We start from the raw sequence: 23,280 nt of genomic DNA on the forward strand, positions 1-23,280 counted from the left end.
TGATTCAGTATCCGGCACTGCTCATCTCATTTCTAAAAATGGTATTGAAAAGTTACAAACTATTCAGAGGTGATGGGAATAAGTGAGGAAAGGCAGAAAAAGCACCTTTTCATTTACAGCAAATAGCAAACACTAAGTCTGCAGGTCATCCAATGGGTTGTTGCTGATCATTGCATCTGTGCCCTTCCTCACTACCCAAGTGACATTCACCAGGTTAAATCTCTGTTGTCAAAAGCTTGTCTTCTCCATGCCAAATTTAGAATCATGACAACCCTTTTCCTCTTGGTATTTATCATATAACTGTAAAACAGGGCACTTAAAGCTCCTAGAGACAAGACATGAGGCAGGTGCAATGCTGTAGAGAGCCATTTCCAAAGCCTCCCCTGTCAAGACTGGACCCTGACTGCAGCATCCCTAGCCTCTTCGGAGCCCTGTTCAGAGGTTGTTTCTCTTTGCCTCAAAGCAGGCACCTCTGTAATTGACTCCTTCGCTGGTTATTTGATTGTTGCCATTCTCACTTCCTTCTACCCCTTGAAAACAGGTATCACCCAAACTTGCAGGTGTTCACCCCAAAACAACCCTTCTCCCATTTCTGATCCTCCCCTCTGCTGATGTGGGGAAAAGACACTCAAGACACAGACTGTCCCTTGGCATTGCCCTGCAAAGGCTGCAGCTCTGGGACAGCGCTGTGCTCTCCTCACAGACCTGTTCTCTTCTTAATGCTAGCTTGTATACTTTTTCCCCCTTTTTTGGGGTGCAGGCGGGGAATGGGGGAAGATGTTTGAGTATTTGGTTTGGGTTTTTTTCGGTCGTTGTTTCACAGAAAATCACCATCAACATCCAGACAAAAACTAGGGAGTACATGTCAGGCTCATTAGGAGTTCAGGGAACTGCTCATCAAATTTCTATATATAGCTAAACTCCTGTTAATTAAACAAAAGGGGACGGATTAGGAAAAAAAAAAGGACAAAAAACTAAAAAAAAACAAACCAAAACAACAACAAATCCAAACAAAAAAAAAAAAAAAACAAAAAGACCCAAACCAAAACAAAACCGAAAAAACCCCACCAAACCGACAGCCCGCAGTGGTGCTGGGCGGAGACAGACCGACCTCATTCATGGCTTTCTCTGTGAAAAGGTGTACGTTTTCCCCCTGTCTTCCCTTCCCCCGCACTCCCTCCTCCCCTCCGTTTTAATTTTGGGACGGATTAAGACAAGTCTGGAGTCGGTAGAACTCCTCCCACCCGGCAGCATCAGGGTACAACCGCCTGTGCTCCCCTAAGTCTGCGGGGCCCCGCGCTGCCCGGAAAAAAACGATTGCTTCATTGAGAAAAAAAATCGGCCAGCACATGAGATACGCATCAGCCCTCCGCGCCCGGCAGCGGAGCGGACTCTGCTTTTAGGGCAGCTTAAGCCACTACCATTATTATTGTTATTATTTTATTTGATATTAAAATTAATACCAACATCTCGCCCCTAACCGCAAGGGCAATCCCCGGAAAGGCTGGACCTGCCGGAGCTCTGTCAGCGGGGGAGCCGCGGTCAGCAGCATCCCACCGCTGCATAGAGCTGCTCACGCTGGTGGACACACCGGGACACACCGGCACACTCCCGGGGCCCCGAGCCGGCGGGCCGCCTCCGAGCCCCTGACGCGCCTCGGCAGCGCTGCGGAAGGACGTCTCACCTTGTTTACCCCGAGCGCGGCCGGCGCGGGGGCAGGCTGCGGGGCGGGCCGGGGCGGGGCAGCCGGGGCGGGGCGCGGCGGGGCCGGGCCGGGCCGGGCCGGGGCGGGCGGCGGCGGCGGGGCAGTCGGGCTGCGCGCTGGGCACCGTGCGGGCGTGCGGCGGCCGGCAGGGATCACGGAGGCAGCCAGCGTCCCCGCCACGTAAGTAGTTACTGATACGCCCGGGGGGAGACCGTGCCTTGGTGGAGGGGAGCGGCGCGGCTACCCTCTCCTCCCCATGTTCTGTCCCCAAGAGAAAAAAAAAAAAAAAAATCATCAAACAAAATTTGCTCTCCGCATTTATTTTTTTCAAAGCGATTCTAGTTAATTGCCCCTTATGGCCTTTCGCTTATCGGCCTCCCAGCCCCTGCGGTAAGAACTCGGCCCCTTCTCGCCGCGCCGGTTTTTGTTTTCTTTGTGCATGAACTCCATTAAACGCGGCGAAGGCAGCGAGCCCCCACTCACAAATCCGCTGTGCAGGGGGAGCGTGGGAGCGCTCTCTATTCTCTGGTTGCACTTTTTGTTCTGTCGCGACGCCAGCCCGTTCCTTTCCGCCAGCGCGGAGCGGTGCGGGCTGCCCCGGGCTCCGCCGCGCTCCCCTGGTGCCGGTGCGGCTCCCCCGAGCCGCCCGCCGCGGTCCCGCTCCTTTGTCGGCCCAAGTTAAATGCTCCCTCGCTGTTTCGCGGGGCATTCTCGGAGCGCCCCGGGCGCTAGCGGCGAGGCTCCCGCGCCATCTACAGCCGAGCCGCGGCAGCGCGGCGCTGCCGGGCCGTAGGGGAGCGGAAGGACGGTCCCGCTGCGCACACCGCGTTACCGACCTTTTGTTGCCGCCCGCGCTGCGCGCCCCGCGGGAGCGGCGGCTGCCCAGCCCCGGCCGCGCCGCCGCCCGCCCCTCGGCTCCCCGGTACCGGGCGCCGCTGCCCCGCCGCCGCGCTGCTCCGCGCCGCTGCGCGCCCGGCCGGCGGCGGGAACAAAGGGCCGCGGGCTGAGCGCTCTCTCCCTGTGCCCAGGACGCGGCGCTGAGGCTGGTCGCCCGCCGCCGCCGCGCTCCCGCCCCCCCCGCCACACAAAGGCAGCCGCAGCTGGACGGGCGAGGGACCGCGCTCCACGCCAGGGCTCCGGTGCAGCGTCTCGGCTGGTCTTCTCGATACTCATGAACATACAAAGGTCAACCCCTATCACGATAGCACGATATGGGAGACCGCGGAATAAAACCCAGGATTTTGAAGAGCTCTCGTCCATACGGTCCATCGAGCCAAGCCAGAGTTTTAGCCCGAATCTAGGCTCGCCGAGCCCGCCGGAGACCCCGAACTTGTCGCATTGCGTTTCTTGCATCGGGAAATACTTATTGTTGGAGCCTCTCGAGGGAGACCACGTTTTCCGAGCCGTACATCTGCACAGCGGCGAGGAGCTGGTTTGCAAGGTAATGCCTCTCCTTGTTCTCCCCCTCCCCCGGTTCTCCCCTGTCGCGCCTGGGTTTCCCGTGTCTTGCAGGAGAGCGAGCATGGCCGTGTACCTCATTTATTGAATAGTGGAGAAACAAAAGGCAAGGAGACAGGATTATAGGCGAATCCTGTAACTTTTCCCTCTCTCCAGACAATGGCCACGTTATAGCGGTGGCCCGGAGCCAGGTCTGCCTTCTATTGGCAGGGGGATATTGTTCTGGAAAGAGCCGTTCTTGAAGTAGGTTTTAACGTGAGTTCAGACCAGGAGAAAGCCTCATCTTCCACACAGTCACTTTTCAAAATGGAGTAGGGAATCCCCAGCTAATTTTAAGGTGTTGGGACCTGCTGACTTCCTCGATTTTTGCTGCCCCCAATTCTGTGCATTGGGGATATGGAAAAGGATGGAGAAACTGGGGGGCTGTGGGCAGATTGCCATCAGCTTTATCTTAAAAGTGATTTAAGAAAGAGAAGAACCACATCTAATTAATCAGCCTGAGCTCCCTCACGGTGGAGGTTGTTTGCAAACAGCATCCTCCCCCAGTGCCCAACTGAGCAAGAATAAAACCTGCACACCTACGGTTTTTAGAAGTGCAGACAGAATAGCTATCCCACTCTTTGTAGCCTGCCGGCTTTTCTCTGCCTTCTCCCAGTTTGCTCGTACTATTAAAAGGTGAGCTATGGGAAAGAGAAATCCGCATGCGTGCACATCTGTGGAGGGGTGTTTTTCTCTTTTTGAGCTGAGGGAATATTATCCTTTGTTCCCAAATTGTGATTCTTATTGTCTGTAGTGAGACAGACTTCTATCCAGCAAACAGAAGCCGTACCCAGTAGTAGTTTTTATAACTACATAGCAAATTGCAACCTTGCAGCACATGCGGCAGTGTATTATTCCCAAAACACGGAATTATGCCGTTTGGCAAATTTCTAGATGGAAAAGTAGATGCATTATACTAGTATTCCAGGAATTAATAATAGTGTTGCTGACTGTTTCATACTTTCTCGTACTTGATTCATAAAAAGTTATGGACTAGGCTGTAGTAGAGAAGTGGAAATAATTGCTCCTCCTTTCTATTTGTGAAGATTGGAGTTCAGAGGGCAATTTAAATATGCCTGCTGATTGAGTTATAAAACGTGATGTTAAGGCAGCCTAGGACTTCATGTGATTATTTAAGGGAAAAAAGGCCCGTGGCTTTGTGAAGAACTAATACTGCATGCTGAACTGGATGCTTTGTTAGTAAACTGAAATAGAACACGAGAATTTCGAGAATGAAAGCCCAGCTTGATGCAGTAGTATAGTGCTGCACTCTAGGACATCGGCATCTTTTCATGAAATAAACAGATCTCACAAAGCTGCTGCTCTGCATGAAATTCTAGGTGAACTTGCATAGCAAGTAGTAAAGCGGGGGCTATGCGCTTCTTTGTTTCCTGTTTGGTTTGCAGGATTAAGGCACTGTTGATAACAGTATGAACAGTATAACTGCAGCTCACAAAGACTGGGCCATTATTTTTTTTCCCTTCCATTTAAGCTGTATGTTTTTGAGCTGATCCTGACATTTGAATAGTATCAGTTTTTCCATATGTGCGAGGCACTACTAGCTGTGCTCCAAAAATACGATCTTAGCCTGGCTTGCTAGTTTCTGAGCATGCAGTTGTCAGTCCTGAGCTTGGCTTAATTTAATGTGTGCTTTAAAATGCCTGCAGTATCATGACAACTATTTGTCAAGTAGCCTTCCGGCAAAGAGAGGTGCTCTCTGGTATCTTACTGAAGATGCTCTTAGGAGATTGCTTGCAGAAACGTTGGGTTGGATAACAGACACATACTGATGATTCTCAAGATTCATTTGGCTGCACCCAGCGACTGTACAGATGCCGTTATTTGCTTCAAGGCTCTGTGGCATCCAAACAATGGTAACTTCTCACTTCTAATTCCCAGCGAGACCTAAATCAAACTGCAGCTTATTGGACTTTTGCTGAATTGAGGCCAAGGATCTTAAAAGCTGGGATACAAAGAAGCCCTTTATAGAAGGTATTTGACACTGTAGCAGTATGATAGTGCTTCCTATCTACCCCCATTCAAACACAGTACCGGTACATATCCAGAGCTACTTATTTAACATAGTCTGAGAACTGCAAAATGTAACTAATTTGCATTATGATAATCTGGTTTAGGAGAGAATTCTGGAAAGATATTTTTTCACATGAGAGTCTGAGCTACATAAATTTTTCTGCTTAAATTTTATTTTATAGCAGCTGCTTTGTAGAAGAGCCATTCACTTATAATGTAGTAGTTAAGAGTTTTGAGATCCATATGTCAATGAATTCTCCTCTGGAATGAATCGCACACCAGGGATTTTAGCAACACCCCCTCCCCGCCCTGGTTCTGCTTCCCTGGTGCACCATGTCACCAGAATGCCTCGGTGCTAATCCTCCCCCCGTAAAATGTGCTCAGTCTGTTTGGCAGTCTGCCTTTAAGGTTGTTTTTCCCTATGCCGGGGTAAGGCAGTGCAGGTATGGGGTGATGGGAAAAGGAGGTCTGTGAGGAGGGGGTGTCCCAGTTTCTTGGGATTTGGGTCCTCTTTTGTGGAAGGAGTTTATTAGGATTGTGCTCTGAAGCATTAAACGATGCAGGTTTTGAAGCGTCAGGTAAATTTTAATTGAACTGTAATTTTAAAGGATTTTAAAGCTTTAGAGAAAACAGGAACATATTTGCTTCTCAGAGAGGGTACAAATACCCACTATCAGAACTCAAATGCTAGAATAGAGAAAGGAAAAAACAATTGCAGTTTAAAACAGTGGTTAGAGAACAGTTGTTCATTTTTATATTTCGTTTGAAGGACACATGACTACCTTAAATTTTTTTTACTAAAATAACAAAACACTCACGAGTAAGTTACATATTAATCGAATTTTTAAGCTGGTGGAAATACTAATACTTGCTTTGCAGTCCTCTGCAGCAAGTATAATTAAAAATAAAAATCACTCCTATCAATACTTTGCTCAGTCAGTCTCTTTTAGCACACTGACTTCTGTTATTCTCAATGAAGTCTTTCATTTTCTTGTAATGTGGTCTTTTCTCAATTGACTCAAATACTGATTCATTCGTCATCGCTAGATTATAGTAACTTTTTATATTTGGGTTTCCCAGCAGCTGTTTAAGTTCTCACAGCTCATTCATAAGATCAGTGATAACATACTTAGTAGTAAAGGGACACTTTGCTTTTAATGGAGCACTTGATTGAAATGCAAAGAGTTCAGGGTGGTTTTGTCTTTGCCTTTTGTAGGGTGTTTGTCTGTGCTCCAACAGGCAGAGCTATTTCCCGGGTTGTCCTTCTGATCTTATAAACAGCCATTGTGGAACTGAGACTTGGAAAGTGAAAGTGACTTTGCTGTTTTTCAGAGATGAAAGAAAGGCAGGAAGTAAATAGGAATAGCAATAGATGATACTTTAAGCCTGAAAATCCTTAAGGCTTTAATGGGTTAATAAAATCAAAAGAGCCAGGCATGTGTATCAGGGTGGATTTAATGTGACAGCTTCTCTCAATACAAAGCTACTGGCTGTATTTTTTATGAGTTTATTTGGATGGAAAATAGAAAAGAAACACGCTTCCTTCTGAGTACTGCCTTTATACATCACTAGTCTTCACAGCTTAATTTAGATTGCATTTTAGATTTGATCAGGTGTTAGCTACCAGTGCTTGCTACCAGTTTCGAAGACTAGCCTTTCCTGTCAAGGTTACGTGTCTTCTGTGTGGGGTTGTACAGTCTGCTTTGTCCTGTCCTCAGTGCTGTGAGTTTGTGACATCCTGTTTACATTGGTGCAGCTTTCAGCGGTGACATAAATTGTACTTAGGGATGGTTTTGTTAGCAGAATCAGACGTACCGTGACTTCGCTGTCCTTCATGACACTAACCCTGGCTTTACTGTCATTGTTCCTGCAGGTGTTTGATATTGGCTGCTACCAGGAGTTATTAGCACCATGTTTTTGTCTGCCTGCGCATAAAAATATCAACCAAATTACTGAAATAATTCTTGGGGAGACAAAAGCGTATGTGTTCTTTGAAAGGAGCTATGGGGACATGCATTCGTTTGTTCGTACCTGCAAGAAGCTTAAAGAAGAGGAGGCAGCCAAACTCTTCTATCAAATAGCTTCCGCTGTTGCACACTGCCATGATGGTGGACTGGTACTGCGAGATCTCAAGCTTCGAAAGTTTATTTTTAAGGATGAGGAAAGGTAAGTCTCCCTCGTTATGGCTGGGGCTGCCTGAGGTCAGATAGTTGGAGTAGCAGGATATTGTAGCCTTTGTTTGTAGTACACTTTATTTTCCTCTGCAACTTACTTGTGGGATGGATGTGCCATTTTACCTTCTGCCTTAGGTTTTGGAGTAAAGTAAGTATAGAGAGCTGTTTGCATCGGTGCTTGGCCTCTGCATCTCTAGAGGAGTTTTCTCATTCCTATTGGGGAGATATCTCCTGCAGGAAAGCTCTGAAAGGGTGTCTGGTGTAAGAACTGCACTATCATAAAGGCTGATGATGTTAAAGAGGACTGGGGACTGAAATGACTCGTTCCAGTGAGAAGGTGTAAAGAGGAAGAGCAGTCAAATGTTTTCTGTTGGACTGTTCTGAGAACATCTTGTTTTCCATGCTGGGAGAGTCTGGAGGCTGCTTGTAAGAGTATTACGTGGTCACTAATTGTACTAAGACTAAAACTGCCTTCCACTGGGGGTGCTTGTTTGTAGTATCAGCTGCTGTAGTACTTGGGGAACTACTGTTTTGGTTTTATTTAGTAATACCTCCTCCCTATATACCCTCCTGTGTAAATTATCTGGGGAAGGAGTATGGGAAGGCAGGGAAAGAAATAGCACTGGATGCTCTGGGTATATTGTTGAAGTGCTCTTTCTGATGTGGAGCAATAGCTGTTGTACCTGTGGAAATTTCCTATCTCTTTCCTTGTGTTTACCAGTCTTTGTCTTGAATGATGCATTTATTTGCAACTTCCACATAATGTATCAGAGTGAATAAATACTGTAGAATAATGTCAGGGTTTCACAGAGTGATTAAATTGGAAGATGACCATTAAAAAAACTCCAAACATCTAAATGGGAGCAGAGCCTGCCTTTGTGCTTCTTCTGGTCTTGGTAGAGAATGGGGAGATGTTTTACCTTTTTAATTGAATGCTAAAAATTGTCTGAAAACTTACTCAAACTGCTGCAGATTTAAATGGATATTCTGGACAACTTTGTTAAAAATAACCAGTGCAAATCAATTCTGTCTGGGGGAATTGCAAGCAACGGCCAAATTCTCTAAGTTCTCCACAGGCTCAGGGAGTTGGTGATCTAAAAATTAGAAAAAACTAATACACAATTCATTCAGGAAAGAAAAGTTCCTGGTCTTAAAATAAAAATTACATCATAAAGATGACAATCCAACCCATTTAAATATTCTCTATTTATATTTTATTGCAAGCTGAGTTTTGCAAAATAGGCTTCTCCTTTTAATCTATTTACAGACTGAAAATAATACATATTTTCACTTCTTAATTCAGTTCAGATGATTGTCTACAAAGCATTTTTCAACTGCAGCCCCAAGGTCTAATTCTTCATCTTTTTCAAATTAAAAATGCATAAAATTAAACGAGCTTAATGTCCATTCATAGAGAAATGCAGAGCAGGTAGATATAAACTGCACTTCCGCAAATTTTACTCCCAGTTTAATAACTAAGCAGCATTGTAGAACCTCTGATGGAGATAAGAAGGAAACTTGTGCAAAATAGTTGAGTGAGGGATTGTTCTCTCTTGTAGCTGATAACGTCCTAATGTTTAAGTGGATTTTTTTTCCCGGGGATATATGTAAACATGTGTGGTTTTGCATGAAGAACAGAACTTGGAAGAGCTCCTCCAAGGGAAGGCAGCATGAGCTCAGAGCAGTGCAGTGGGAGCAGACGTAGGCCTGTGCTGAATGCTGTTGAACTCCTACCCTGCTGCTTACTAGGAACTGAATGCAACATAGGAGGCACAGGGCCAAATCCTTCAGCCACCCAAGAAAAGTGGTGTGTACTGTAATAGCACTGTTGGCTTTTATGAATGTTTTTAACTTAGCTGTTGTCTGCAAAATGACACTGTTACTCAGTTTTGAGCATTGTCTTCTAATTATACAATAATTCACTTTAAAGGTCAAATAGGACTTGCTGGTTATTTTTAAGATAATCATAATGCGGTTTTCTTCTGGATGTAATGTTGGTTTGTAAGTAGGAAGGTATTGTAATCCTTTCTCTGCTAAATAAACAGAGATGAAATAATGTGAGATAGAAATAGCACCAAACAGCAGTGACTGCCTTTTTTCACATCCTCTGATCATCATACTGTAATCAGTCATCACTTTCAATCTCCTGCTATATTTAGAAATGAAAAATCTTCCTGGTCCTCCTGAGTTCACAGAGGTGTTGGTGTGTTGCTTGCACCCCTCCGAGCTCCCATGTGTCTGAGGCTGCTGCTGAGGATGCCTGTGTGCTGAGCAGTCCTTGAGGAGCTGCTGTCAGCAGCCGTGCCTGGCAGATGGGTGCTGCACCATCCCTTGCTCTCTGGTGCTCATAATGAACCGAAGAGGGAGAGAAGAGATAAAGATGATTTGAGAAATGTGTGTGAGCTCTGCTGCTGTAAGTCACCTGCTCTTCAGTGGAGCTCTTTCTTAGCAATACTTTTCCTATTTCTTCAAGGCTATTTTTCTGCAGTTCATTTAAAGTACCTACTGCTTTGGAACTTCCTCTTCCTGAAGACTCTTATGGGCTTTAATTTTGGTAAAAGAAAAGATGTGAAATCCAGCATGCAGGCAACACATAAATGGAAAACTTGGTGCTTTTATTTTTTTTTAGTAAGATGCTTGTCTGCTGTTAGCTTAGAGCTGCCAGACTGGAAGAACCAGAGGGAATGTGAAGGTTATATGGAAGTAGTTTCATTTATTTAAAGAAGAAAATAAATTTTAAAGCATTTCTTAGTACATCATCTTTCATTGATTCTAATGAGATCCTGGTAGTTCAGTAGAAAAACAGAGCTCCTGAAGTTTTGCAGGTGGGTGCATGCAGTGTTGAAATTCTTTTACCCCATTCCCATTATCTAAATTATTGATGGAATTTGCAAAGATTTGGGCTCCTGATCTAGCAGCACCATGAGTGTTCTTTGCTTCCACTTGATGTCCCCACTAAAAATGTGTGTTATTTGGATGCTGCAAATCACAGTGCCTTAGGATGTTTCTAATGAACTGGGAGGTAAGAAGGTGGAATAAAATATTGTTGTAGGCTGGTAGCACTCAGCATTTTGTAGGGGTCCTAATCGTACTAGAGGTGTTCTCTTAGCATGCTAAATCCATTACAGACTCTGATCATGTCTTATAGTATTGCATGTGTGTAAGTACATTAGCACTTAAAATGAAACTCAGAATTCCACTGTGGAAACAAACAGAAACAATTTGTCTGTGTTTCAAGGTAATTTATAGTTTTCTTTAAATCCGAAACTGTAGGAAGTATGGAGATAGGGTAAATTGCATTCCATAAAAATGATGTGCTGTTGCTACATGGGTTCTTTTTTTTTTTTTTTTTGTATAAAAGGTAGTGCAGTTATGCTTTTTAGGGGAGGTGTCTTTAGATCCCTTTGTAAACTATAAGTGAAATAGCCAGTCTTGTAGTATTGAAGTTTCAGAGTTAAACTCCATAAACCTGCAGCTGATTTTGATGAAGCAGTTCTAAGACATTACAGCATGGCTGGAAATGTTTTGTAAGACTGGCTTAGCAAGCAGCAGCACATCTTTTAAATGACTGTAGTGGCTTCCAGAACACTAAAAATATGGAAAACAACACTGACTTGCCATGCTGAGTCTCAACAGACTTTCTAAAGTACCTCTAAGATACCTGAACACTTCAAATACTGTGTCCTTACACTTCAGAATGAAACTTGAGTCCAAAACAGTGAATGACCTATGATAAAACCTATGTTCTTGTATGTTTTCTGCTTCCATCGGTATTGTTGAATATTTTTTGTCCTGGGTATGAAGCCAGGTTGGTATTGATGTTGTGAGGCTCTTCCTTTTGAGTATTTTATCTGTTCGTGCCGTGGTATTTAGTGTTTTCCATGTGCAGCCTGTACTTATAGTAGACCCTTGGGCAGAACAACTGTGCCCTTCTCCTAGCTGGTGTCCCATAATGATGCAGAACAGGCAGGTTTTTTTGGGTTGTGCTAAAAATAGTGCAATACACAGTATATAGCTAATAAAGCAGTTCATCAATCTGATACATAGCAGATGCTTTGAGAAAGAGCCATCTGAAAGATCTCAGAATTAAATGAAGCATTTCTGTGTTGGTTGTTTCAATGGTTTGCTTAATACAAGAACATTTCTGCTGTCAGGGAATCATTAATTTCTTTAGTGCATTTTTAAGCCTTTAATTATATTAAAATATTAGCTGTCGAAATGTTTGAAGCTTTAAGACCTTGTACATTCATCATACTTGTTGAAGGGAAAATTAAAATAATTTTGGTATCTAGATATTGTAGTTTTCCTCTATTCTTTGAGTAAATATGAGGCAGGTGGGATTCAATAAAAATAAACAGGATTTGACACTTTTTGCTCTATGCCAGGGGAATGCAGCCAGTACAATACACTAATTTAGAAAGCCTGTGTTAGCATAACATATTTACTTGGTGCTCTTAGAATATTTTTTCCTCTTTAATTTCTCAGCTTTGAGTGGGTGATGCTTTAACATGACCTAGTTATGTTGTTTGCAATCCTCATGATACAAACCTGATCCCACAAAAAATATAAATGCATATACCAACCTTTTTGCATGTAGCCCTTTCATTTTCTTCTAGTTAGTAGTAAGCTTTTCTCCCCAGCATTATAATCAAATAATAATGTGGTCAGCAGCTTTTTCATCAATGTGTTTTCATTTGCTGTTACCCTTACAATTCCATAGAGAACATGTAAGTTAATGCTTTCCCCAAGTCCTAGAAAGGGAGTCCTAAAGTGGAAGAAAATCAAACAGAATGGGACTGCTCTTAAAATACCCAAAGATTTAGAAATAAAACCAGTCTTCATCTGTTTCGTCATTTAAGTACTTTGCTCTACCCTGAATGGGGCCACAGGACCAAAGAGCACAAGTTCTTCAATAGTGGAGACTCACAGGTCAGATTTCAAACCAAAAAATTATTATTAGAATAAGGGAGGAAGGTGAATTTCTTAATGGACAGCAAATTTGCTGTAACGCTTAGGGTAGAAGATGAAGTGGTTGCACAACTGTTTTTCACAGAAGGGTTTGTGCACCCTTTGCCTTTATGTGGTTTGGTTGCTATGTCTCTGTTCTCTCACCCTGTTCCTGGGAGCAGCACTGAATTTGTTTAGTGTTTGGTGCCCTTCCCAGCAGGAGGGAAGAGGGAGGCTGTCTGCAGGTGGTGAACATCACAGCCACCCTGTGAAGTGCATAATGTCCCCTGAGGGCATAGATAGTCATACAAGTTAATTGCTGTGCCAAAGGTTATAAATTAATGCAAAAGCCAGGGAAGATTTGGCTGCTGTCTGGCCCTGGGATGGTGACAGGAACTCAAACGGACCTTGAGTCAGCTCAAGGCCTTTCAGTGAGACCAGGAGTGTCAAGAGCCTTTACTGTTGTACTCAGTGCTGGAGTTTGCAGGAGGTTTTACCCCTGGACTGTCTGTGGTTCACAGTAGAGCCTTGTCTTCTTCACTCTCCCTGTTCAGGCAGGATGCTGTGGTATGTGTTGGTTGTCAAGTCAGTTATGGGTGGTGCCTCTCCTAAGATGCCCATCATGGGATCGACAAAAGGTGCTTTGTAGTCCCTGGGAGTAGATGTGTCTTAGGACATCTCAAATTCAGTTCAACAGCTGGTCCTTTAGAAGACTTGAAAACCTATGTATGGATATAGACTTACTGCGGAATGGTCCGTGTTGAATTATGAGTGGAGACTGAGGGTATCTGGATGTCTGTGCTAGGGGTGAGTGAGAAAAGGAGCCCAACTAGCCACAGCTGCAGTGGATTGTCAAAGTGAAATTCTTCTGCTGCCTTCTCCTTTAATTGTCCTTATTTTCACACTGGGAGATTACTTCAGGCTTGGGAGGGAGAGGAAAGGTGGAGATTGTAAAGAGGACCCAACCTGGGGCATATTTAGTCTTGAGCACCTGCTTTTTTAGTAGATGTGTATTGCTTGGAGACAGGATTGCAAACATCTAAGCAAAAGGTTTTCAGTAAGGTTGTGAAATAATGGCATGGCCTTAGAGATGTTGAGCACCCTTTGTAGGCTCAGAAAGTGCAGGGCTGTTTTCACAACATGCAGTTATGTTAAAAAAAAATGTGGTTTTCTTTCCCTATGGAGCTTCATCATGCATTGTATCAAAAGACCTAGAAACGATGGGAAACACAGCACAGCCTTTTAAAACTCTGATCTTCAATGTAATCTAACAAGATAAAAGTGAGGTGGTGAAGTAGCTGCCCTGAGCCAGATTCTTATAAAAAAATGGATTGCTCAGGGTATTGTAACTGAGCTCTTCTGTGGAAGGGTCTGCAGTGGATTTCATAGCCTGCACCCCAACACATGCATCACTCTGAGGAACGTGTTTTGTATTTAGGCAATAAGGGCACGGAAGAAACGAAGTACATGGCATACAGGACAGGCTGTTCCCAGCAATCCTATTTGAGTGTTGTAAAACTGAGGTCTTTGGGGCACCAGTCCTTCCTGGAGGTGAGTCAGAGCATTTGTAAGTGGAATTCTGTAAGGAAAAAGCCCAGACCAGCTTAAAACAAGTTAAAAGCTCTAAGTTGCTGGGTACTGCATGTCAGGGCTGACTGTGCTGTCATCATCCCTGCAGAGGAAGGGTGGGGGAGATGTAATTTTTAGAGGCTTCCTTATTGTGCGGAAGTACCAATGAAGGAAACTTCCCTTAGGAACAAGATTCATCCTGTAAACCTCTGCTGCCTGAAAGTCCCAGTTGTCTTTTGAAACATATTCTTGAGCCTGTTTCATTATGCAAGAGACTGTCTAACAGCCTTTGTGCAGAGTTTGGTTTTTTTCCTTCTCTGAAATTGTGTAGGATGTTGTGTGGTGGACACCCTTGCTCTGTGCTGTTACAAATTGGAAAGGGATCTATTGGTGAAAGGAGGAGGATTTAAATTGATGGCATAACATGTCCCCCTGCTCCTGTGTGCCTCTCTGCCTCCAAGGAGATTGGGTAGTTGTGAGTTCAGGAGTCTTTTCACCAAAGCTGCAAATCATCTGCCTGGGGTTTCATTACTGCCTTCCCTGTCTTACTGGCTCCCTGATGAAGAATGTGTACTTCTGCATTATTTAGGAGAGATTCCCTTGGTTAAAAAAAAAAAAAATTGATTAGCAAAGGATAACTGCTTCCAATGTTGAGCTTCCCTTTTATTCATTTATATTTTTTTTGCCTCCTTGTGACTCTAATTGCATGCATGCTCTTCTCATCTTTATGATGAGGTGTGGGCAACTGACCTCAATTAAATGACCTGTAAATTATTGGCCACCTAGGAGCAATCCCTGGTCCACTGGGCAGTCAATGGCTTGAATGCTTCTACCTAGGGAAAGGCTTTCCTGGTCTCAGTCAGAATAATATTGAAATATGAGATGACATTGCTTGGGTGCTTTTAGCTTTTTACTGTTGGAGGAATATTGTGAAGCACCTTTAGAAATTACCATTTTATATTTTCCTGCAATTGTATTTAAAAACTGGTAATTCAGATGGCAATGATGTTTGTTTCCTGATCTCCAGAGTCTGCTGCATAGAATCTGTAAATCTGGACCTTTTAATTTTACCCAGCCTAAGTAACAATTGGATGGTGTATCTGGAGTGTCCGTAGCAGGATGGCTCCTTCAGTCTCTTCCAAAAGCAGCTGATTTGGCTGTCATATGGGGAGTGTTGCTGTGCAAAAATTGTGGGCCCAGTCTGCAGTTAGTGTTCCCAAAATAGGAAGGTTGGCTCAGCTGTTGCTCAGGTATTATTTCTCATGCAGATGGCTTTGTGGACAGACTAGAGGCAACTGCTTTCATTGATTTGGGTGCAGGCTCCTTTTCTACTGACTGCTTATTCACTGCAGTGAAGATATTTTCTTCTGAAACACTCAGACTATCAGTTGTTATCTCTGCTTTAAATGTTAAAGTTTTTTTTTTTTTCTCCTGCCTTATGAGTTTAGAGCCCTCTGAATAATTCAACTGATTTTGGTATGGAAATTGTTTGCTTTTGTAGAGCAAGTGTGTGAATGTTGGGTTCTTATGTCCTGGTTTCAGTGTCAAAAGGCAGGATAGCAATTTGCTGGTAGTCCCAAAGTTCTGCAGGGAAGAATAATGTTGGGAAAAAGTGTGGGATGTGCAACAAAGGCAGAGGCGAGTGCTCCGAAGGTTGCATTGGAGAATCTTCTGGAAGATGTTTAATTGATTATGTTTTGTTACATTACTGAGGAGCAAAGTCTGAATGCAGTCAAGTAATGAATGGCATATTGATAAGAAACTCAGAGTAGTATTGTTTTTCATGGGTTTCCCTGACGGTTTCTATGGGAACAAAGACGCATTTCCCGTCCGAGTGCTGCTGCTGCCCTCTGATTGCACTTCTGTGGTTTCATTCACCAGTAATGGGAAAGCATTCATAGGCAGAATAGCTTCCCCTTTTTAAATAGCCATGATTCAGGGTTGTATTTTTTTTTTTATGCATTAAACTAATGCAGTGTTTTATCAATGATCTGATAGATGCATAATGCTCTTTTTCCAAGTGCTTATTTGGGGTCTGCATTAAAACTTGAAATTATGTATTGTAATTACGTAAGCATTGGCAAAAGCCTTTGTTGTCCTACAGTATGTGTACAACGTGATTCTCATCCGGCTGTGGCAGTAGCTTACATTTGAACTTTGGGGATTAATTTTGTTGCAACTGTTTGTCAAGCTCAAATGCTGGTGCTTTTGGAAAAGTTTTTTCTTTCGTGGGGGATCCTTTGTGAGGATCCTTTTTCTCTTGTGGGGACTGATGGAAGTTAATTATTTAGAGAATGAGAGGTTTTTAGAGAACTGTTTTTATTTGTCCTTTTTCTTCTCTGTGATGGGAGGCACTTCAAAGTTGATTGTGATTTCACACCTTCATGTTTGGTTTTTTCTGTCCTTTGCCTTAACAAATGTCCAGTTAATCTACAGTTGGATGCACTCCCCACCCTTTTCTGTGGAGGTTCTGTGTTCTCAGAATTGACTTGTAGTTTTCAGGATCTGTTTGTTGTTGTTGGCTTTTATTCCTGTTCATGGCTATTTGATGTCAGTGCTTTCTGAGAGGTGTGTGGGGGAGAGAGACTGCTTCTCATTTAGCATGTCTCTGCATTTCTCTGTATTTAGACTTTGACTCCCCTTTTTCCCATTCCCCTCCATACTCCCTGCCTGCTTTCCCCTCCCAAAAACAACCCAAAAAACCAAACCCTAAAACCTCACTGGATTGCAGAAAACAGACTTCTTTTAGCCAATGCTTGAAATGCAGAGTAAGGGAAGACCAGCAGAGCTGGAAGCTGATTCTTGCAGAGATGGGGTGCTGTGGGAAATAGCAGCTTCTGAGCCACGCTGCTGCTTTTTGGTTGCCTGAAAAGATGTGAAATGACTGTTACAAGGGGACGGAGAGTTGCTGTGTATACACACCTTTGCAGTACCCAGTGGTAGCACTGCTCAGACTGTGTTCCATCGGTGAGGCTGAGGTGGGTGAAATCATCTGTCACTGAAAATGGGCTGCAGTGGGTCTGCCCAGCCCCACTCCTGGCTGGTGGTGAGGGGTGCTGGCAGAACCACCCTGTGAGCCCTTTCTATTGCCAGCTGTGTGAAGTCAGACAGCCCTTCTGGTCCTCCTGTGCTCTCCTTGCTGTACGGATGGAAGCCCTCTGTTGTCATACTGCAAAGACACCAGACTTTACAAATGAAACCAGCAACACCCGGGTTGTGCCTGGGTGTACTTGGGAGAGGAGAAAGCCATACTGAGGCCATGCAGCTGGCAGTGTGTGCTCAGGGGATGCAGGCCCTGCAGTCTGCCCAGGAAATGCATGCCCGGTGCTGTGGGAGCACTGCCTGCTTGTGGAGGAGCCATTTCACCACTTGCACCTTGCACAGAAGGGAGTTTCTGGCTGAGGGTTTGGGGGCTGACCAGGAGGAAGAGGACTGAAGGTTGTGTTTTTGTTTAATTTGGGGCCTTTTGTTTCCTCAAAGCCTGTAAGCTCAGCAGGATGAAAAACCTGGCCTGAGTGTTTTCATTTGCCCACAGCTTACAGAGGAGCAGGCAGATAAGGGCCAGCTGTTGTTCCATTTGCTTGCTTAAACAAAACCCCCTGTTTTGTGTGGAGGCTGCAGCACCTTGCAAGGAAAGCAAGATGGGGGTATGGCTTTTGTGTGCTACTTCTGTTTTATTATCAAGAAATTATTTCTTCTCTTGGAAAAAAAAAAAAAGAGTTTTTGACACACCTTGCAGTCTATTCTCTGTGGTTTTGTACTGTGTCCATTGTAGGAAATGAGAGATTAGGGAATGCCAGTAATTTTATGTAATATAAAAGCTTCTTGAACTGTTTCTCTAAAGTCTTTGGCAACTCCCAGAAATGTAAAATAGGATAGAAAAGTAAACAACATTTCCCTGTGTTGTTGACACTGGGATGGCAGGCAAGTGTGTGTGTGGGGGGTGAATTCCCTCCTGGAAGTTGTTTATAAATAGCCTGCTCTGCCCCACTCCCTGTGTGTGTGTTCTGCTTCTGTTTGTTAGCAGGAGTCAGTCGATGCTTTCCTGTCTGGCAGTTCAGTGACTTAATGCATGTTTGAGTATCTGGCCCCACTGTTTTATTGCTACACATGCTTTTCTATGGAAAAACTGAGGTAGGCAATGCAAATGGAACCACAACTCATGTCCCTGCCTTCCCTTTCATTTCCTTTTCTCTGTTCAATGCCCTCTTTGGTATGTTTTTTTTCCTCTGGGCGTTTCTCCTTGCTTCTCTTCCTACGCTGTGCAGGTGCAGGAATGTGTCAAAGCTGAGCACTGTGAAAGGACTCTCCTCATGTCACTCTCCTGTTGTGGACCCTCTGCTTTGTGTACAGAGGGAAATTTCTGTGGTCTTGGTAATTGTAGTTAAGTTTTTCCTTGCAGCCCGATTCCTGCATGGCACATTGCTGCTGTAAAGTATTGTTCAAGTACTAATGAGGGGGATGTCCATGGCCAGAAGTACTGTTAGGATGGCAGTGGTAATTAATGAGGAAGCAGGTGTGCAATGCCCATCAGCACTGAACTGCAGGAGCAAACACTGGCCTGTTTCAGGAGAGAAGGAGCTGCCCTGACACACTGTGCTTGGGAGCCAGGTATTCGGAATTCTGTATTTATGACTTCCTCATTTGGGGCATGTTGCCAGAGGGGCTTTCACCTCTGCTAGTAAAAGTATTTAGCTGTTGAAAAGGTCCAAGTGTCGTGAAAGTTTATGACACAGTTGCCTCTGGAGTACTCCATGGAGTAAAATGCGTTTCTGTTGGTTCAAAAAAGATAGGGCTGAGCTCTCCTGGAACTAAGTCTAAGCCAAAGCTGGCCCAGATGTCTTTTGCAGCTCAAGCTCAATCAGTGTTGTCTTCAGTAAACATTTAAGAAACAAGGCTCTCCTTGTCTATTTTAATGCCTGTTAAATTACGTGGTTTAGTCAAGAGACGCAATTCTGCCTTCTGGGATGAAGTCCAGTCCCTGCCTGTGAATGTCTGTGGTATGAGAGCAAGGCCGTGACACAGGGCTAAGAGTGATGGTAACAGATCTGTGGGGTTGAGGGAGGAGGGCACTAATACTCAAAGTTGAGTTATGACCCCAAATTGTTGAAAGGAAAATCTGCACTACTGCTAGGTCACTGTGCCATCCCAAGGCACTGGACAAGCCCTGTTGCATTGTAGTGACTCTGTTCTCAAAACCACCCTTTGCTGGGAAATAGTCTAAAGGGTACTTGGTAATCCTTTGGATGCCTCCAACAGGGACAGATTTTTAAATATAGATACAAAGCCTAGCAGTGAGAAAGGAAAGATAGGTTATGTTCGTCTAGTGCTATGACAAGCAGCTCTGCATCATTTTTTTTCTGCTCCTGTGTGATATCCATAAGGGAAGAAAATTCTCTTGCAGAGATAATTACTGCAGCACAGTGCTTTGCAGGCAGCAGGAGTTTGCAATCTAGATAAGGCATTCCTGTCATCTCTGCAAGTCCTTTGCCAGCTTCTCTGCTCATTCCAGTGTGAGGAGCTCCTCTGGCTCAGTTGGGTAGATAAGCTCGCTGTTAATCTTGGCCTTCAGCTCACCTGATCTCCCTTTGCCCAAAATTCTATTTGGGAAGACTGAAATCTGTTAAAAGTGCTCTTTCTTATTTTCTCTTAAAATTGCTGGGATAAAGGAAAATGTTGGTTGTTCAGAGGGATCATTTAAGTCAGAGTGGCCATTTTATTACTGCTAAACCTTGTGGAATTACAGGTGTACAGAGTGGCTTTGCCAGCATGAAGGTGTCAAAATAACCTTGTGTAGTTAGGACTGGGTTTGTATTTGGGCATGAATCCTACACAGGTTGGTTAGAGTACATCCAGCTCAGAAGAGGTCCTGAGTTTATGTCCCCTTTTGGGAATCATGTCTATGTAAAATTAATCAAAAGCATGACTATGGCAGTTCCTTTCCTCTTTTTAAGAGATAAGCTTATTAATTAGTTTACTGGACATGACTGTGTCCAGTGTTTGAAATCTTGTAGCTGTATGTCTGGCAGTATTCTCTATATCTGTTTAATATCTCTAACCAGTATGGAAGAGACAATACTGATTTATCTGTAACGACTGCTGTGAGTGGGATTTCAAATTGATGCACTTCTGCGGTTGTCAGGTTTTGTAGAGTATGACTATTATAAGCAAGTAATTGCAACAGCCAGAATTTGTGTTTGTTTGCTTACCTTGATAGTGTTGTGTTTTCTTTTTTTCCCCCTCCACAGGACTAGAGTGAAATTGGAAAGCCTAGAAGATGCTTATATTTTAAGAGGAAATGATGACTCTCTTTCTGATAAGCATGGATGCCCAGCCTATGTGAGTCCAGAGATCTTGAACACAAATGGCAGCTACTCTGGCAAAGCAGCGGACGTATGGAGTCTAGGTGTCATGCTTTATACCATGCTAGTTGGACGCTATCCTTTCCATGACATTGAGCCTAGTTCCCTCTTCAGCAAGATCCGTCGTGGGCAGTTTAACATTCCAGAAACTCTATCCCCTAAGGCAAAATGCCTCATACGTAGCATACTGCGTCGAGAGCCATCAGAAAGGCTGACTTCACAGGAAATTCTGGACCATCCATGGTTTTCTACAGATTTTAATGTATCGAATTCAGGATATGGTGCTAAGGAGGTATCAGATCAGCTCGTGCCTGATGTCAACATGGAAGAAGACTTGGACCCATTCTTTAACTGAGCACAAAGACTGCTGTTCAGAAGGTACACAACCTGGAGATGGACACATGAAGGAGCCCTTCCTGACCACGTTCAATCACTTCCTGCATCAGCCTAGCTTGGTAGCAAAAGACACTCAGAGGTCCTCAGATTGAGAAGGAACCTCCACAAGGAGCTAATATAACAAATGTAGCATGGGGACAGACTGGGGGGGCGGGGGGAGCTTGCTATCAGGTTAGATTGATTTGGAGGAGAAAAGGCAGCATGGAGCAATTGTAGCTTCACCTTTTTGGAGCCAAGGAGACTGCACATGCCAATTCTGGTGCAGCTGTATCACTCCTGTTTATGTTCCATTAATAACAGTGGTAACTCACAACAAATAGAAACTTTTTTGCCTCAGCTCACATCTTGGCATCGCACTGTTAGATATTTAACTTCAGCCATTATTCAGGGAAAATACAATTGGCTAACTTTTTTAATCAGATGTCTAATAATTAATGGGATTAATACAAGAAAAAAAATAGGTTCACAAAGATGGACATGAAAAGTGGGTGCTAAAAGAAGCAAAATTTGAGTTCATGTCTCTTGATAGGTATTTTCAAGTAATTTCTTCTAAATAAACTACTTAATATTCTTGTCAGGAAATGACATTTTAATGCGTTGTTCCCTTAAGGGGAAGTAACTGTCATTTAACAGGCTGTTCTGTTTTGTGTCAAATGGTTTGTTGCAGGAAGCTATTATAACTCGAACTTTCAACTGCATTACTGCTATAATAGGGGAGAAAAAAAGAAAAGAATAAAACTGTATAATTTTTTTTTAAAGATATGAGATACTGGCTTCCATATCTGCCATGCTGCACGTATATGACTGCGAGGGCAGAAAGCCCTTAACAGTGTCTTCATCTGAGAACCAATCTCTTCTTTACTGACTAGCCCATGTGTAAATAGAGGGCTCTTTATTATTGAGGAAGAGTATTGTGGGTTTTTTTCTTTGAATTCCTTTAAACTTGGGAAAAGAATAGTTTGATTTTCATTTTTGTTTATGTCCAGACTAAGAAATAAGAGGGTATTAATAAGCTGAACATTTATATTACAAATATTCCTCTTGAAACATACACAGTAATATGCACCTTTTGTATTGTCAAGACTTATTCTATTTATTGAAGAAAATGTCACAGTAGTGATGTATTAAGCCAGTACTTCAATTACGGGTTGACTTGGGATGACATGTTACATGCTGTAGTTAACACACTTCTTTTCTGTTCAGGTATTTCTGTCCCTAAATAACTTTTTATTTAGCTTCTTTTTTTTTTTTTTCTAGATAGCTTTATTTGATTTAGACTGGCAAATGTTTTTATTACTGCTTTTATATTGCTGTATGATATTGAAATCTCTTGGCATAAATATTTGTGTTTCCAGTACCTCAGTTGTTCTGATATTACTGCCTGTATACGTTTTGTGAAGTGGTCATGTTTTTTGGGTAGGTACATGTGGACTCTGTAGTATGTAAATGTTACTTGAATTTGTGCTTAATTATAGTATGTGGCATGTGCGTACAGCTACTTGGCATTTGACGTATGGATGCTATTTACCTGCCTTGCAGGAAAGTTATGGTCCCACTCTCAAGAGGATGTTTCACAGTTCTTTATCAAGAGACAAAGCTAGCTGCAGCTGACCTGCCTTGGTTCTATTTTGGTAACTAAGAATATAAAGGAGTAATGTTTTTACACTCTGAAGATGGTGCTGTGTCAAGAAGGACTTTTTTTTTATTTTATAAGTACCTTATAGGAGGAAAGATTGGTGATGTGCATGGTGGGGTTTTACTGCCTCTGGTGCTTTGTCATGTATTTGGTTTAATGTTTTTGTCCTAATCTCTTCAATAAATAAAATTGTGCATATTTAACTAAACTTCAGTGGTGAACAGTGTTCTTACTGAATGTATGAGGTGCTGCAAGAGTTTGCTCTGTTGGGATCATTCAGCTGGTATTTTTTGTGTTGCTGACAAGCTCTTGCCTAGTCCCATGAGCTGAGAAAACTTAGCACTTTACATTTATTTACAAGGTAACACTGTAAGTGTTTTCATCGAAAATTTTACCATTTGCTCTGATTAAAACTGGCTTTTATTTTCTTTTCTTTTGGCTTGTCCCTGTGTCTTACCAAGCCCATTTACCCTTTTCAAGAAAGATACTGAAATGTGGTGAGAACTTTGGTGCTGGGAGGCCCTTTGTCTGATAAAGAGAGATACCAAAATGGAGTGAGCTGGTCTTTGCACTTTCCAAAATCCTGGGGCAGTGTGCATCTGTCGGAACCCAGAATGTCCCTCGGACACTCTTGGATGTTCCGGGCCCAGGTTAGAATCATTTGAGACCCTGGCATGCAGCCGGAAACCCCTGTGGCTTTGAATCTGATCCATGGAACAATTTACCACCCTTGCAGGAAGAACAAGAAATCACAAAAGTTTAGATATTACAGTAGAAGTAGTCACAAAGTGAAAGGAAGAATCTTTGAGTGCTGTACAGTGGGGTTCTAGGCCTTGTACAGAGGGGTATGAGTTTTGTACCTGGGGGTCAGAAGTTCTAAGATGGAGGGATTTGGGTGTGCCCTGTCCTCCTTCTTTCTCCTTCCTAACCTCCATGTACATGGTGATGTTGGCACTCACAGAT

The 23,280-nt window shown here is 43.5% G+C and overlaps 1 protein-coding gene across 1 annotated transcript; it reads left to right on the top strand.

Moving 5' to 3' along the window:
- The first annotated feature begins 1,824 nt into the window (after positions 1 to 1,824).
- TRIB2 (tribbles pseudokinase 2) lies at positions 1,825 to 22,525 on the top strand. Its single transcript, XM_053939629.1, has 4 exons — positions 1,825 to 1,885; positions 2,734 to 3,146; positions 7,107 to 7,399; positions 20,172 to 22,525. The coding sequence occupies exons 2-4, from the start codon at positions 2,877 to 2,879 to the stop codon at positions 20,638 to 20,640; spliced, it is 1,032 nt and encodes a 343-aa protein (XP_053795604.1). The 5' UTR covers positions 1,825 to 1,885; positions 2,734 to 2,876; the 3' UTR covers positions 20,641 to 22,525.
- The last annotated feature ends 755 nt before the right edge of the window (positions 22,526 to 23,280 follow it).

The sequence above is a fragment of the Vidua chalybeata genome, chromosome 3, assembly GCF_026979565.1.
Source record: "Vidua chalybeata isolate OUT-0048 chromosome 3, bVidCha1 merged haplotype, whole genome shotgun sequence".
Classification (NCBI taxonomy): domain Eukaryota; kingdom Metazoa; phylum Chordata; class Aves; order Passeriformes; family Viduidae; genus Vidua; species Vidua chalybeata.